At 43.7% G+C, this 17850-nt stretch overlaps 2 protein-coding genes across 2 annotated transcripts in view; one reads left to right on the top strand and one right to left on the bottom strand.

Moving 5' to 3' along the window:
• The window catches only part of VSTM1 (V-set and transmembrane domain containing 1), an 18967-nt gene extending 10084 nt beyond the window's left edge, over window positions 1–8883 (bottom strand). The window contains exons 1-4 of the mRNA XM_007463868.1: window positions 8850–8883; window positions 2337–2372; window positions 1945–2201; window positions 190–283 (exon numbers count right to left, since the gene is read on the bottom strand). Coding sequence (XP_007463930.1) covers window positions 190–283; window positions 1945–2201; window positions 2337–2372; window positions 8850–8883 — 421 coding nt within the window. The remainder of the gene's footprint in view (window positions 1–189; window positions 284–1944; window positions 2202–2336; window positions 2373–8849) is intronic.
• An 8678-nt stretch (window positions 8884–17561) lies between these two features.
• LOC103087216 (T-cell-interacting, activating receptor on myeloid cells protein 1) overlaps window positions 17562–17850 on the top strand; it is a 1258-nt gene continuing 969 nt past the window's right edge. Inside the window, 1 exon segment of the mRNA XM_082931314.1 lies at window positions 17562–17603. Within this exon segment, the coding sequence (XP_082787440.1) occupies window positions 17562–17603 (42 nt within the window).

Below are 17850 nucleotides of genomic sequence, written 5' to 3'. Positions count from 1 at the left end.
CGAACCCGCGTCTCCTGCATCGGCAGGCGGACCCTCAAGCACTGCGCCACCAGGGAAGCCCATTGGGAGGTTTTTGATTACTGATTCAAACTGTTTGTCCATTATTGGTCTGTTCCAGTTTTCTATTTCTTCATTATTCAGTCTTGGTTTGTAAACTTCACAAAGGTTCTCTCGTCCATAGGTAACTACCCATGTCCATGTTCTCCCAGACCATGATCAAGAGGGGCTGGAACCAGGTCACAGTCTCCTGCAGGTTCCACAGCTGGTACTGAGGTGTGTCTGCCTATTACCCAATGCACACGTGGGTGAGATTCCTCCCGGTATATGGTGCTGGATCCCACACCTCCCATAGAGGCACTTTTGTTCATGGATGGATGCTAAATTTTAGTTGTTGAAATGGAGATACAAAAACAAGGGATGCCTTATGCTGCCATGATGCTCAGTTTGGTCTTTTCCTTCTTTCTCAACTTGTAATCATTCTGAGATCCCCAGTTTCAGCAGAACAAGAATACTACATTCCATTCTGTTGTGAGGAATCAGACATAAGAGTGTCATACTGTGACCTGGAGTCATCTCAGGGCCTATGTTGACTGAGAGGGAAGGTTTTAGGACTAATTCTGAAGAGGACAAGGCAATGGGGGTGAAGGGAAGGACCAGGGTTTCCCATTTTCCACTGCACCTGGGGGCATTCTCACCCATCTCTCTGTATTAACCATGTCTTTTATTTTCTACATTTGATGCTTTGACATCTTGGGGCCTTGCTGACCCTAGAGGCATTCGCCTCCCATGGTTATCCAATTTCTGGGGATAGGAAAAAACTTTCCCTCAAGCACACCTCTCAAATGCAAACCAATCTATCCAGAGCGCACACTTGCAGCCACCTCCCTTATTGTTCTCTTATACTCAGGGACACTTTCTCTGCCCTAATCACCCCAGGCCCAGGTCCCAGACAACCAGGGACAGCCTCTATACCCCAGATCCAATACTCAGCCTGTTATTTCCCACAGAAACCACAGTAAAGGCTCTTGCCAACACTCCTCCCCTTGTCTCTATGTCCTGACTGGATGCTTCCCCATATGGTCCTGCATGGCGAGGCGTGACATGTCCCCTTCTCTTAGGAACTGTTAACGAACTATCTTTTCAATGACCATCGTATCCTTATCTTTGGCCTTACTGTACCTCAAATTTTCTATTAATACCTTGTTAAAAAGCAAACCACAGGGCTTCCCTGGTGGCGCAGTGGTTGAGAGTCCGCCTGCCGATGCAGGGGACGCGGGTTCGTGCTCCGGTCCGGGAGGATCCCACATGCCGCGGAGCGGCCGGGCCCGTGAGCCGTGGCTGCTGAGCCTGCGCGTCCGGAGCCTGTGCTCCGCAACAGGAGAGGCCACAACAGTGAGAGGCCCGTGTACTGCCAAAAAAAAAAAAAAAAAAAGCAAACCACAGGCCCAAAATGGAATCATTTATGTAGACCATGCTGGGGCTTACTACCTAACCTAACTGAAGCTTCAAACCCGCATCCCTCCCACCCCACCCCCCAAAATGTTGTCTTAGGTGGTCAGTCGGGAATTTTCTGGTCACACCAATGAGGTCATCACAGGGACCTCCTCCAACCCCCAGAGGACCATGAGGTAATCTGCCACAAAGATCCCTTCTGTACTCCATAGGTAGGTTAACCTAAAGCTGAAATGATCTTTTTTATTTATGACTTCTTTGTCTGGTTTTAAAAAACCTCTCCTTTTCTGTAGCCCTGTGGAACTCCTCTCTACTTGCTAGAAGGGATGCTTCCTCCTTCATGAATTATTTCAGAAAGCCAATTAGATCTTTAAAATGTACTCAGTTGAATTTTGTTTTTTTTTTTTTTTAACAAACTCTATTCTATAACACTCGCCCACGTTCACATCCTTGAGACCCACTCAGAATCCCTGATAAGAGCCTTATTCTCACACTGAGTTCCCATTTCTCTACAGCCACTGTCTTGTAGGTACAAAAGTACTGTCCAGCATCTTCAGGCTTCAGGTCAGTGAGGAGGAATTTAGTATCCTGTCCTGTTGAGTTGCATTCTTCCTTGTACCCAGAGTCCTGCAACTTCCCCAGCACGAATGTCACATTCTGGACGTCAGACTGGCACTTGAGGGTCACGTTGCTGCTGTGTTCAACCTCTGAGCTGGGCAAGGCATGGAAGAGGGATTTGGAAAATTTCTCTGGAAAGAATTTGGAGTTAGTTTGACTCTTCATCTTGGTGACCACCAAAACCCTCCTAGAATTCAGAGGATGAAAGGGGAAAAGGTCATGAAACTTGGGGCGCAGGAACAGAGTCTAAGTGGGAGACAACTTACCATTATTTTTCTCATCTTCATTGCCCAGACAAAGCCCTGGAAGAGAAACTCTCATGAGAGATCAATTATATGTTTGTTTGTTTTTTTTAATTGAAGTGGAGTTTTGATTTACAATGTTTTGTTAGTTTCAGGTGTACAGCAAAGTGATTCAGTTACATAATATTCTTTTTCAGATTCTTTTCCCTTGTAGGTCATTACAAAATATTGAGTATAGTTCTCTGTGCTATAATAATAGGTCCTTGTTGGTTATCTGTTTTGTACATAGCAGTGTGTATATGTTCATCCCAAACTCCTAATTTATTCCTCCCCGCCCTTTCCCCTTTGGTAACCATAAGTTTTTTTTTTCTATATCTGTGATTCTATTTATGTTTTGTAAATAATTTCTTCCATATCTTTTTTAAAATTCCACATATAAGTGATATCATATGATATTTGTCTTTCTCTGACTTACTTCACTGAGTATGATAATCTCTCTATGACTTACTTCACTGAGTATGATAATCTCTCTATGCTTGTCTTTGAGTAAAAATCAGGCAGAGACTGTGTGACTCATCTGTAAAAGATCTGCCTTATTCCTTGCAGGGACTTCCCTGGGTTTATTTATTTTTTTATTTATTTGTTTTTTTATTTGTAAGATGTTGGGGGTAGGAGTTTATTAATTAATTAATTTATTTTTGCTGTGTTGGGTCTTCGTTTCTGTGAGAGGGCTTTCTCTAGTTGTGGCAAGCAGGGGCCACTCTTCATCGCGGTGCGCGGGCCTCTCACTCACCATCACGGGCTCTCTTGTTGCGGAGCACGGGCTCCAGACGCGCAGGCTCAGCAGTTGTGGCTCACGGGCCCAGTTGCTCCGCGGCACGTGGGATCCTCCCAGACCAGGGCTCGGACTCGTGTCCCCTGCACCGGCAGGCAGATTCTCAACCGCTGCGCCACCAGGGAAGCCCTGAGTTTATTTTTTCACCTTTTACTTTTGTCCCATTGTTTGTCATTCGGAAGTTATGTTTACAGCGGCGATCATTGTGTAATGTATAAAAATACCGAGTCACTATGTTGTACACCTGAAACTAATATAACATTGCAAGTCAATTATACTTCAGTTAAAAATAAATAAGTACATAAAAGTTATTTCCCAGGCGCCATCTCAAAAAATTTAAAAAAAGTTATGTTTATGTACAAAATGCCAGCAACTTTTTCTGATATATTGCATTCCTTTCATAATTAGTCCTTCTTTTACCATCTGGAAATCACTGAACATTTACCTGTATTTTCTGTGACTGCAATTTTTATGCTTTCCATTTAAAGAATGCAACAGTTATTTACTGTGGAGTGTCCATGTGGGTTTCCACCCACATTCACATGGGGAGAATTTGCTCTCCATGACGGGGTTATTCTTTTCACAAAGAATTGAAGATGTTTTCTGGTCCCAAGTGCTCCCCTCACTTGCAGCTTTGATCTTTACTTACTTTAGCCCCTATCTCTTCTGGGCTCTATTCTTTATATTTCATTCTGGGATGGGGACGTTAACCCACGGATGGAAATAAGGGACCCCAGTCCCATATTGTGGGGGAAATAGATGCCAGTCTTGGGCCTCTGTTAATGGGTGAAGCTAGAATTTCTGTAGACATGAGAGTGACTCAGGACATCTGGCCCTTGTTTCCACTCAGGGATGGACTCAAAACACAAGCCCCCAAGCTTCACCAGGAAGCAGGGAGGTGGGGGAGTGACAGTGGACCGAGGCTGCATTAGCAGTGAGAATGGCTACATCGATAGGTAGGAAATCAGCTTCTGGGTGGTCAAGGGGGTCCCAGGTCTCACGGTCTCTTTTTAGGCTCTCCGCATATTCTGCTTTTAGTCTCACGTCACCTCAGCTGTGTTATCAGCCATTCTTATGCTCAAATGGTGATTCCCATTCTACCTTTTTTTTTTTTTTTAATAAGCACACAATTGCCTTAGGTTCACTTTACATCAAGAAACCCTACTAAGGAGTAGGTAAACACTGGGAGAGGGGTTCTGTTTTTGACAAAACTGTAATGTATTCAAAGTGTACAACGTGATGATTTGATGTACATATACCTTGTAAAATGATCACCACATTCAAGCTAGTTAACACATCTCTCACCTCAGAAAGTTACCTTTTCTGTGTGTGTGAGAATGTTTATGATCCATTCTCTTAGCCAATTTCGATATTATTAACTATAGTCACTATGCTGTTCATTAGATCCTCAGAACCTATTTTTTTCTGTAATTTATTTTTGTCTGTGTTGGGTCTTTGTTGCTGGCTTTCTCTAGTTGCGGCGAGCGGGGGCTACTCTTTGTTGTGGTGCGTAGGCTTCTCATTGCGGTGGCTTCTCTTGTTGTGGAGCACAGGCTCTAGGCGCATGGGCTCAGTAGTTGTGGCGCACGGGCTTAGTTGCTCCACGGCGTGTGGGATCTTCCTGGACCAGGGATCAAACCCGTGTCCCCTGCATTGGCAGGCGGATTCTTAACCACTGCGCCACCAGGGAAGTCCTTATTTCTTTCTTAATAAAGGACCACAGTTGACTTAGGCAGAGAACTGGCTGCAATGAAGACACTTGTTACTAAGGGGAAGAGACCCACTGGCATGTAGGGTAGCTTGAAAAAGCAAAGAATAAAGGGATAGCTCCTTGGAGTTTAGTAGAATTCTGAGATCAGGAGCAGTGGGCAACATAAGTAAGCATATTTCACTGGAAATAATTACAATAAATAGCTACCAATCAGCTAGTATTTATCATTTGGTAGACTCTTTACATACATCAGCCATTTCCATACTTACATTATTTAGCAGGTCCTTTACAGATAACTGTCTTTTACCATACAGCCACCCTCTCTGCCTGACTCAGCCATGCATCACACATTTAACATTTAGTATGGTCTTTACATACACCACATGGAGAGCTGTACAATTTCCGTGCTAGAAAGGGAGGAGTGGGTGACACTAGAAACCACAGCTCTCTAGAGAACAGGAAAATTACTATGATGTTGTGACTTATAACAAGAAACATAGGGACTTCCCTGGTGGTCCAGTGATAAAGAATCTGCCTTCCAATGCAGGGGACGCGGGTTCAATCCCTGGTTGGGGAACTAAGATCCCGCGTGGTGTGGGCAACATTCCGGCAACCTGGAGCCTGCGCGCCACAACTAGAGAGAGAAAACCCACACGCCACAGCTAGAGAGAAGCCCGCGTGCCTCAACGAAAGATCCCACATGCCTCAATGAATATCCCGCCTGCCGCAACTAAGACCCAACACAGCCAAAAACAGAAACAAAACAAAAAAAAAAATGAAAGAAAAAGAAACATCTATTGGGTCTTTGTCCCTGGTCCTGGCACAAAGCTCCTAAAACCCTTGGAATTCCCTAAGTGTTGAGAGATGTAAAGGTGTCTTTTCCTATGTTAATGTAACTTTTGGAAAGTCTCTCTGTAACCTAAGGATGGGGGCGCTGGTTACCACAGAAACAACCATGTGATTGAAGGGTTGGAACTGTCAGTCTCACCCTCCCTCACCCCCTGACCTCTGGGGAGGTCATCAATTGCCAAGGATTTAATCAATCATGCCTGTGTAGTGAAGCCTTCATAAAAACCCAAAAGGATGGGGTTCAGAGAGCTTCTTTGTTGGACATGTGGAGGTTTTTTGAGTGTGGCGCGCTCAGAAGGTCTTTCCTCATACCTTGCCCTATGCGTCTCTTCCATCTGGCCATTCCTGAGTTCAATTTTTCTACAGCAAATCAGTAATCCAGTGAGTCAAATGTTTCTCTGAGTTCTGTGTTCTAGCAAATTTGAGTTCTAGCAAGTTAATGGAACCCAAGGAGGGGGTTTTTGGAACCTTCAATCTATAGCTAGTTGGACAGAAACACAGGTGGCCACCTGTGTGACTTGTGACTTGTGACTGGCATCTGAAGTGGTAGGGAGGTCGTCTTTTAGGACAGAGCCCTTAATCTGTGGGATCGAACAGTATCTCCAGGTAGATAGTGTCACAATGGAGTTGAATTGTGGGACACCCAGCTGGTGTCAGAGTTGCTTGGTGCTGGGGGAGACAAAGCCCACAACACACACACACACACACACACACACACACACACACACACACACACTGGAATTGGATGCAGAATCCTAACTGAAGTCTGAGAAATAAAACATTGCCTGCCATATCAGTAAACAAAGGATGTCACAGTCATCAGCAATTTTAGCCACCAGTGAGCTGGTGAGCCCTGAGGGAACTCAGGAAGGAAACAAAGAATACACGCCGGGCTTCCCTGGTGGCGCAGTGGTTGAGAGTCCACCTGCCAATGCAGGGGATGTGGGTTCGTGCCCCGGTCCAGGAAGATCCCACATGCCGCGGAGCGGCTAGGCCCGTGAGCCATGGCTATTGAGCCTGTGCGTCCCCGCAACAGGAGAGGCCACAACAGTGAGAGGCCCGCGTACCGCAAAAAAAAAAAAAAAGAAAAAAAAAGAATTCCCACCATCTAGTAGCCATCAGACTGCAGCCAGTCCCCACGGTGAGCCCTGAGGGAACTCAGGATGAGCAAACGCGGGATACTGACCCCAGATAGCCGAGGTGCCTGTCAAAGGAATGGTTTCAGTGAGCCTAGACTCTAGCATCTTCCCATATACAGAAAAGCGGTAAATGCCTTAACTTGAGATATCTGGTTTTCTTTCATTAACAGTAATCTTTTGACATTCAAAGTACCTGCCCTTTGTTGCAAAACTCCTATATATCCTGCAGGGTTCCTTGAGATGCTGTCTCCTGGGCTTGAAGTCCTAAGAATATCCACCGAATAAAACATAACTCTCAGCTTTTAAGTTGTGCGATTCATTTTTCAGTCGACAGTTCACATGAGGTCATAGTGGAGTAGGCGGGGACCCTAACCCAGCAGGAGACAGAACACACGGAGGGAAGATGGCCATGTGACCATGTGAGGCTTTGGAGTAATGCATCTACACACCAAGGGATGCCAAGGGTTGCCAGCCATCTCCCAACCAGAATCGAGGAGAGAGGCATGGAATAGACTCTCCCTCAGAGCACCCCCGTCCCCCGCAAGAAGGAATCAACCCTGCTGACACCTTGATTTTGGACTTCTGGCCTCCAGAACCGTGAGAGAACAGATGTCTGTTGTTTTAAGCCACCCGATTTGCAGTAATTCGGTACGGCAGCCGCAGGAAATAAATGTGAGGGGGACGAGGTCGGTGACCGCCCCGTTTATTCTGCCCTGCAGCTGGAGGTTTGGGGTATGGTGACCGGCCTCTCAAGCTCAAATGCGTGCATGGGAGAACCATGGCCTCAAAGGGAAGGGCTGAACCCAGAATAAGGAAGAAGGAACTAGGGCAGATGGTGAGTCCTAATGTCCTCCACACCATCCCTTCCCGCACCCCACCCCACACCCTGCCGCCCCACTCACGAAGGAGGAACTAGGTACTCAGTCTGGTGGAACTCCTGTTTCAAATTCTGGGGCTCCCGTGAGACCAAGCCAAGATTATATTCCAGGTCTTCCATCCTAGAAGCTGAGGTCTGTTTGATCACCTTATATGCAAGTTGAGGATGGTTGAAATCAGGCTAAGGATAGGGCTAGTCAGAAAATGTTCTTCGTATCCACTGTTCGCTGCCTTAGGGCCATAGGGGAGAACACATCTGACTCCATATGGGATCTGTTTCTTTTACTTTAACCTTTGTATTCTATCGCTTTTGCTACAAGTTAATCACTAAAGGGATGTTAGTGCCTATAAACTTAAAGTAGACATAATGGCCTATTTCTAGGAACCATGGCTGCCATGCCTGAGCCTTAAGCTAAAATACCTTTGTTCAGCTCACAGGAAACATTCTGACCAGGCCCACCCGTGAATGGCTGCAGGAAAGAAGTTAATGTACCCCCTCCAAAGTCTGGCCGGAACAAGGAAATGTTTGTAACAACTTGTTGCCTTTTTTTTTACTTTACCTCCTCACCTCTCCCTCTTGGTTCTATAAAAGAAACTCGCATCCAGACCCCCCAGCAAGATGGTTTTCTGGGACACTAGTCCACCATCTTCTTGGTCTGCTGGCACTATTCCTTGCCCCAACAACTTGTCTCTCTTGAATTATTGTTCCGTCATGCAGCACGCGGTACAAGTTTGGACTCGGTAACAGTAGGTCTTTTCTGTATTCCTCGTTCATAACCACACTCACAGCTTTTCACACCCTGTAGACCCTGCCCTCCTATATGCCAATGGAACATTCAAGGCAAGACGGTGGTACGTAGATGATACACACGTGGAGGTCCCATCGGAGCTGTGCATATCTCAGCCAGTTGAACCAAGGGTATTACCACACGTCTCTGCACCTCTGCTCCCTCATCCCTTATGTGTGAGCACCAAAACGAGAGCATGTGGGTATCACAGCCGGTAGATTGCACCCAACACACAGAAGCCATAATTTCTGTACCTGTCACATCCCCCATGTTAACCCCCACTCCACCGTGAATGTTCTCACCCATCCAAACCCATCTGTCCCCATCCTGGAGACTCACCAAGGTAAAGCAGCGACAGGAATTCTGTGATCATAGCGTCCCTTCTGCCCAGACCAAGATGCCGTGTTCAGTCTTACAGTTCAAAGGAAGAAACTGCACTGGGCAATTGCAACTCCCTCCTGCCCTCTTTGTGCAGAGGATGTGGGGCGAGAGGTTTTGCTCTGACACTTTGCTTCTCCACTACCTGGTGTACAGCTTCCTTCTCACAACTGACTCAGGAAACCAGAAGCCACCAATGACAACATTTTCCTCATAAATCTTGTGTACGTTGCTCCACCCACCCTGAGGTCTCTCCTGTCTCATCTGAAGTCCTGCCCAAGACATTTTCTTTAAAAATAATTTGTCTTTTCATAGTCTTATTTTTATTTTTTTAATATTTATTTATTTATGGCTGCGTTCGGTCTTCGTTGCTGCATGTGGGCTTTCTCTAGTTGCGATGAGCAGGGGCTACTCTTCATTGTGGTGCGTGGGCTTCTTATTGTGGTGGCTTCTCTTGTTGCAGAGCATGGGCTCTAGGCACGCAGGCTTCAGGAGTTGTGGCATGCTGGCTCAGTAGTTGTGGCTCAAGAGAGCAGTCTCAGTAGTTGTTTAAAATGTGTTAATTTCTGCTGTACAACAAATAGAATCAGCTGTATGTATACATATATCCCCATATCCTCTCCCTCTTGCACCTCCCTCCCACCCTCCATATCCCATCCCTCTATGTCGTCACAATGCATCGAGCTGATCTCCCTGTGCTATGCGGCTTCTTCCCACTAGCTATCCATTTTACATTGGTAGTGTATATATGTCAATGCTACTCTCACTTCATCCCAGCTTCCCCTTCCCCGCTGTGTCCTCAAGTCCGTTCTCTACGTCTGCATCTTTATTCCTGCCCTCCCACTAGGTTCATCAGTACCGCTTTTTTAGATTCCATATATATGCGTTAGCATATGGTATTTGCTTTTCTCTTTCTGACTTACTTCACTCTGTATGACATACTCTAAGTCCATCCACGTCACTACAAATAACTCAATTTCATTACGCTTTATGGCTGAGTAATATTCCATTGTATAAATGTGCCACATCTTCTTTATCCATTCATCTGTTGATGGACATTTAGGTTGCTTCCATGTCCTGGCTATTGTGGTACACGACTCTTTTTGAATTATGGTTTTCTCAGGGTATATGCCCAGTAGTGGGATTGCTGGGTCATATGGTAGTTCTATTTGTAGTTTTTTAAGGAACCTCCATACTGTTCTCCATAGTGGCTGTAACAATTTACATTCCCACCAACAGTGCAGGAGGGTTCCCTTTTCTCCACACCCTCTCCAGGATTTATTGTTTCTAGATTTTCTGATGATGGCCATTCTGACCAGTGTGAGGTGACACGTCATTGTGGTTTTGATTTGCATGTCTCTGATAATTAGTGATGTTGAGCATCTTCATGTCTTAGTTGGCAATCTGAACGTCTTCTTTGGAGAAATGTCTATTTAGCTCTTCTGCCCATTTTTGGATTGAGTTGTTTGGGTTTCTTTTGATATTGAGCTGCATGGACTGCTTGTACATTTTGGAGATTAATCCTTTGTCAGTTTCTTCGTTTGCAAATATTTTCTCCCATTCTGAGTGTTGTCTTTTTGTCTCAATTTTGGTTTCCTTTGCTGTGCAAAAGCTTTTAAGTTTCATTAGGTCCCATTAGTTTATTTTTTTAATTTCCATTTCTCTAGGAGGTGGGTCAAAAAGGATCTTGCTGTGATTCATATCATAGAGTGTTCTGCCTATGTTTTCCTCTAAGAGTTTCATAGTGTCTGGCCTTACATTTAGGTCTTTAATCCATTTTGAGTTTACTTTTGTGTGTGGTGTTAGGGAGTGTTCTAATTTCATGCTTTTACATGCAGTTGTCCAGTTTTCCCAGCACCACTTATTGAAGAGCCTGTCTTTTCTCCATTGTATATTCTTGCCTCGTTTGTCAAAGATAAGGTGACCATATGTGCGTGGGTTTATCTCTGGGCTCTCTGTCCTATTCCATTGATCTATCTTTCTGTTTTTGTGCCAGTACCATACTGCCTTGATTACTGTAGCTTTGTAATATAGTCTGAAGCCAGGGAGCCTGATTCCTCCAGCTCCGTTTTTCTTTCTCAAGATTGCTTTGGCTATTCGGGGTCTTTTGTGTTTCCATACAGATTGTAAAATTTCTTGTTCTAGTTCTGTGGAAAATGCCGTTGGTAATTTGGTAGAGATTGCATTGAACCTGTAGATTGCTTTGGGGAGTAGAGTCATTTTCACAATATTGATTCTTCCAATCCAGGAGCATGGTATATCTATCCATCTGTTTATGTCATCTTTGATTTCTTTCATCGGTGTTTTATAGTTTTCTGAGTACAGGTCTTTTGCTTCCTTAGGTAGGTTTATTCCTAGGTATTTTATTCTTTTTGTTGTGATGGTAAATGGGATTGTTTCCTTAATTTCTCCTTCTGATCTTTTGTTGTTAGTGTATAGGAATGCAAGAGATTTCTGTGCATTAATTTTGTATCCTGCAAACTTACAAATTCATTGATTAGTTCTAGTAGTTTTCTGGTGGCATCTCTAGGATTTTCTATGTATAGTATCATGTCATCTGCAAACAGTGACAGCCTTACTTCTTCTTTTCCGATTTGGATTCCTTTTATTTCTTTTTCTTCTCTGATTGCCGTGGCTAGGACTTCCAAAACTATGTTGAATAATAGTGGTGAGAGTGGACATCCTTGTCTTGTTCCTGATCTTAGAGGAAATGGTTTCAGTTTTTCACCATTGAGAATGATGTTTGCTGTGGGTTTGTCGTATGTGGCCTTTATTATGTTGAGGTAGGTTCCCTCTATGCTCACTTTCTGGAGAGTTTTTATCATAAATGGGTGTTGAATTTTGTCAAAAGGCTTTTCTGCATCTATTGAGATGATCATATGGTTTTTATTCTTCAATTTTTTAATATGGTGTATCACATTGATTGTTTTGTGTATATTGAAGAATCCTTGCATCCCTGGGATAAACCCCACTTGATCATGGTGTATGATCTTTTTACTGTGTTGTTGGATTCTGTTTGCTAGTATTTTGTTGACGATTTTTAAGTCTATGTTCATCAGTGATGTTGGTCTGTAATTTTCTTTTTGTGTGATATATTTGTCTGGTTTGGTATCAGGATGATGGTGGCTTCATAGAACGGGTTTGGGAGTGTTCCTCCCTCTGCAATGTTTTGGAAGAGTTTGAGAAGGATAGGTGTTAACTCTTCTCTAAATATCTGATAGAATTCACCTGTGAATTCTGGTCCTGGACTTTTGTTTATTGGAAGATTTTTTTTTAACATCTTTATTGGAGTATAATTGCTTTACAATGGTGTGTTAGTTTCTGCTTTATAACAAAGTGAATCAGCTGTACATATACATATATCCCCATATCTCTTCCCTCTTGCATCTCCCTCCCTCCCACCTTCCCTATCCCACCCCTCTAGGTGGTCACAAAGCACCGAGCTGATCTCTCTGTGCTATGCGGCCGCTTCCCCCTAGCTATCGATTTTACAGTTGGTAGTGTATATATGTCCATGCCACTCTCTCACTTTGTCCCAGCTTACCCTTCCCCCCCCCGTTAGAATTTTTTTTTTTTTTTTTGTGGTACGCGGGCCTCTCACTGTTGTGGCCTCTCCCGTTGTGGAGCACAGGCTCCGGACGCGCAGGCCCAGCGGCCATGGCTCATGGGCCCAGCCGCTCCGCAGCCTGGGGGATCTTCCTGGACCGGGGCACGAACCCGTGTCCCCTGCATCGGCAGATGGACTCTCAACCACTGTGCCACCAGGGAAGCCCAAAGAACCAACTTTTATTTTTATTGATCTTGCTATTGTTTTCTTCATTTCTATTTCATTTATTTCTGCTCTGATCTTTATGATTTCTTTCCTTCTACTAACTTTGGGTTTTCTTTGTTCTTCTTTTTCTAGTTGCTTTAGGTGTAAGGTTAGATTGTTTATTTGAGATTTTTCTTGTTTCTTGAGGTGAGCTTGAATTGCTATAAACTTCCCTCTTAGAACTGCTTTTGCTGTGTCCCACAGGTTTTGGATTGTTGTGTTTTCGTTGTCATTTGTTTCTATGTATTTTTAAAATTTCTTCTTTGATTTCTTCAGTGATCTCTTGGTTATTTAGCAGCACCATGGTTACCCTCCACGTCTTTGTGTTTTTTACAGTTCTTTTTCCTGTAATTGATTTATAATCTCATAGCTTTGTGGTTGGAAAAATACTTGATATGATTTCAATTTTCTTAAATTTTCCAAGGCTTGATTTGTGACCCAAGATGTGGTCTATTCTGGAGAATGTTCTGTGTGCACTTGAAAAGAAAGTGTATTCTTCTGCTTTCGGGTGGTATGTCCTATAAATATCAACTAAGTTTATCTGGTCTACTGTGTCATTTAAAGCTTGTGTTTCCTTATTTAATTTCTGTCTGAATGATCTGCACCACCAGGGAAGTCCCTATTTTTTAAAATTGAAGTATAATTGACTTATAATATAATATTAGTTTCAAGTGTACCGCATAGTGATTTATTATTCTTAAGGATTGTACTCCATTAAAAGTTATTACAAGATAGTGGCTGTAATTCCCTATGCTATACAGTATATCCTGGTTGCTTATGTTTGTTTGTTTTTTTTGGCTGCGTGGGTCTTCGTTGCTATATGTGGACTTTCTCTAGTTGCGGTGAGCAGGGCTATTCTTCATTGGGGTGCCTGGGCTTCTCATTGCAGTGGCTTCTCTTGCTGAGGAGCATGAGCTCTAGGCGCGCAGGCTCAGTAGTTGTGGCTTGTGGGCTCAGTAGTTGTGGCATGCAGGCTTAGTTGCTCTGTGGTATGTGGGATCTTCCCAGACCAGGGATCGAACCCATGTCCCCTGCATTGGCGGGTGGATTCTTAACCACTGCGCCACCAGTGAAGCCCCTGGCAGGTAGATTCTTAACCACTGGGCCACCAGGGAAGTCCTGCTTATCTTTTTTTAAAAAAAAAAAGTATGTATTTATTTTTGGCTGAGTTGGGTCTTTGTTGCTGCACGCAGCCTGTCTCTAATTGTGGTGAGGAGGGCTACTACTCGTTGCAGTGCGTGGGCTTCTCACTGCGGTGGCTTCTCTTGTTGCAGAGCACGGGCTCTAGGCGTGCGGGCTTCAGTAGTTGCGGCATGTGGGCTCAGTAGTTGTGGCTCATGGGCTCTAGAGCACAGGCTCAGTAGTTGTGGTGCATGGGCTTAGTTGCTCCACGGCATGTGTGATCTTTCCGCACCAGGGCTTGAACCTATGTCCCCTGCATTGGCAGGTGGATTCTTAACCACTGCACCACCAGGGAAGTCCTATCTATTTTTATTTTGTTTGTTTTTTGGTTTTTGTTTGTTTGTTTTTGCAGTACGCGGGCCTCTGACTGTTGTGGCCCCTTCCGTTGCAGAGCACAGGCTCCTGATGTGCAGGCCCAGCGGCCATGGCTCACGGGCCCAGCTGCTCTGCGGCATGTGGGATCCTCCCGGACCGGGGCACGAACCCATGTCTCCTGCATCGGCAGGCGGATTCTCAACCACTGCGCAACCAGGGAAGCCCAACGGTTAGGTTTTTAATGTGCTTTCTTTTACAGAAGAGAAAGTAATCAAGGGAAATTGGAAAGTGTCCATTCAATTGTTTTCCCAAATGGGAAGAGCATAATCCCATTTCCTAGGAGCTAAGGAGGAAACATTAATGTTAAAGGAGTTGATTCCTCTCTAAAACTACATCCATTTATCTTTCCTCCCAGCTATTCACTGCTTCCACAGAAGTCATGAGTGGTCAATGTAGATTTTTGTCCGCTATGTGACAGGGGAGATAGAGGAGTTTCATATCACACACCCACTGCTGATTTCCCTTCTCTTTTTCCCAGTGCAGTGCACATGTTTCTGGTTCCCTTGATGTCATTCATCTAGATTCTTTTTTTTTTAAATCACCACCCTAAATTTCTTAACTCATTTTTATGCAGAACAATTCAGATTATCTAGCAATTGACTCCTTAACGTTTATACCCAAGCCCACCACTGTGCTCAGCAAAACAAAGGGTCTTCATTTTAAAAGACTCACCGTTGGATTTCCCTGGTGGCTCAGTGGTTAAGAATCCGCCTGCCAGGGCTTCCCTGGTGGCACAGTGGTTAAGAATCCACCTGCCAATGCAGGAGACATGGGTTTGAGGCCTGGTCTGGGAAGATCCCATATGCCGCGGAGCAACTAAGCCTGTGCACCACAACTACTGAGCCTGCACTCTAGAGCCCGTGGGCCACTACTACTGAGCCCGTGGGCCACAATTACTGAAGCCCACATGCCTAAAAGCCCATGCCCTGCAACAAGAGAAGCCACCTCAGTGAGAAGCCCACGAAGAGTAGCCCCTGCTCGCCATAACTAGGGAAAGCCTGCACGCAGCAACGAAGACCCAACACAGCCAAAAAAAAAAAAAAAGGCTCACCTTCTTTAGAAATATTTGAGAGTGATAAGAAAAAAATTCCCAAGAAATATCTATATCTCCTAAACTGTTATCTTATTTTGTCATAAACCTATAAAACTTAAAGTGTTTCATGCCAATGAATGCTTCCCCACACATGGTTATAAGTTGCTTCCACAACATGATTTAATTTTTTATTTTGGTTCTTTTATTAGTTTATACATTATCATATCTTCTTGGAACATTGAAATTTTATTTTTATGTTCCATAACATGATTTAAATTGCTGAATCGTCCTCCACTCTATAAAAGTAAAAACTTGTAACTAACCAACCTCCTACTCCTGTACATTTATATTACTTCCAACTCATTTGCTACTATAATCATAATAAAAATTAACAACTTGTAATTCTTTTGGACAGCCTTAATTATTCCTTAGGGTAAACTACTGGGATTTAAATTCTCAGGTGGAAGGCTATAAATGTTGGGGGGCAGGGATGAGCTTCATAACCCAGTTGCCCTTAGTAACTAGTATTGATTTATCATTCTAAAAACTGATGATGTGTCATTTTTCCAAATTCTATTTAACATTAGATTTTAGCATTAAAAGCTGTCAAATTAATAATGCAAAATGACATTTTATTTACTTTTTCCGGGTTTGATTTCTTGGAATAGCAAATGTCTGCAACTGTCTTTCTTTTGTTTCTTTTTTTGGACTTTTTCATGTGCAATGCAGTTAATGAGAGAGGCATGTCAAAATACAAAATATGATTATAGGCTTAGCTTCTTTAATACTGTCAACAATTCTTTTATAGATTTTGTATCTATATTATTGGATTTTGTATCTATGAGGTGCCTACAGGGTTGGGGTGATTACATATTTTTCTTGACCTATTTTATCATTAGGAAATGTTCCCATTCATATCTAAATACTATTTCTTGCCTTAAAATCTACTTTATGTGATGTTAATATAGCCATACCATGATGGTGTTTGCATAGTATATCTTTTTGCTTTCAAGGCACCTCTGTATATATCCATACTTAAGGTGTTTCTCTTGAAAAAAACAAAAAACAAAACCCGGCATTTATTTAGGTCTTTTTTTAAACATCCATTAGATCTTTTCATTGAATTTCAGGACCAATTGATGTTCTATGGAATTACTTATTTATAGGATGAAAGTTTATAATTCTTCTAATCTTTCTATTTGCCCATCTCTTTTATGTTTCCTCATTTCCAATCTTTGTTTTAAAAATTATTTTTTACTGTGCTATTTTAATTTTTTTCAGCTTCACCAATAATATGCCATTTTAAATCTTTAACTTTCTTTACCTCTACATTACTTTTTTTTTTTTTCAGGGGGTTGCGTGTCTCTTTATTTTATTTTGTTTTTGACGTTTCTATCTACATTACTTTTTGTGAAATTCTTTTCGAGATTACTCTATTGATCACAACAACATACGGTTGACTTACTAATGGCTATGTCACATTTTCCCACTTAAAACTTGACACGAGTGTAACTTCAGACTAAATTTTTTAAATTAATTAATTAATTATTGGCTGCATTGGGTCTTCGTTGCTGCGCGCAGGCTTTCTCTAGTTGTGGCGAGCAGGGGCTACTCTTCGTTGCAGTGAGTGGGCTTCTCATTGCAGTGGCTTCTCTTGGGCTTCTCTTGTTGCGGAGCATGGGCTCTAGGCGCACGGGCTTCAGTAGTTGTGGCACGGGGGGGGCTCAGTAGTTGTGGCCCGTGAGCTCTAGAGCACAGGCTCAGTCGTTGTGGCACACAGGCTCAGTTGCTCCGCGGCATGGGGGATCTTCCCGGACCAGGGCTCGAACACGTGTCCCCTGCCTCGGCAGGCGGATTCCTAACCGCTGCGCCACCAGGGAAGCCCTGAATTTGCTTTTAAATGCATGAACCATGGTCTTGCTCCTTCTCTGCACATGGACCTCAAATCACAGTCATTCAAAAACGTTCACTAACATTGACCCCTTCAGTCTGTTCTAAGGTCCAGCATCTTTCCTATTGGCCAGGAAATTCTCTACCTCTCTGTATCAACTTTTTCCATCTCCCCAACAGCATCCCGGCTTTCAGCATTCCTGGCTTATCTAGGTGTGTTAGAATTTAAGGTCTGAATTTGACTGTGTTCAGACATAGATTTTGCACCAAGAGTGGTTCAGGTAGAAAGGGAAAATAAGAGGATTGGTGGAATTTTTGTGGAAACGAGAAAGGCCCTGGAGCCTTGGGAGGTGACAGCAGCACAGGGGAACCTTCATGGGACATGGTGGAGGAGCTGAGAGCAGAGCAGGAGCCAGAGTCCAGCGTGGGGAAGTGAGAGCTCCCACACGTATGAGCCCTGAGACGGCCCCTTAGGGACCAGGAGGTGAGGACGCGGGTCCCATGCAGGTGCCTGTGTCTCAGGGACGATTCTTTGCAGGGCTGTGTGTTGGCCAAGGAGACATAAGAAGAGATGGTGAGTGTTTCTTCATAAACCCTCCTTGACCCTTCACCCCACCAAAGGTCCCACTTTCCCCTCTCCCTTCTTTTTTTTTTTTTTTTTTTTTTTTTTT

This window comes from Lipotes vexillifer, unplaced genomic scaffold, assembly GCF_000442215.2.
Source record: "Lipotes vexillifer unplaced genomic scaffold, Lipotes_vexillifer_v1.1 scaffold1060, whole genome shotgun sequence".
Lineage (NCBI taxonomy): Eukaryota > Metazoa > Chordata > Mammalia > Artiodactyla > Lipotidae > Lipotes > Lipotes vexillifer.
The sequence above is the reverse complement of the archived record's forward strand: the minus strand, read 5'-3'. Positions and strand labels throughout refer to the sequence as shown.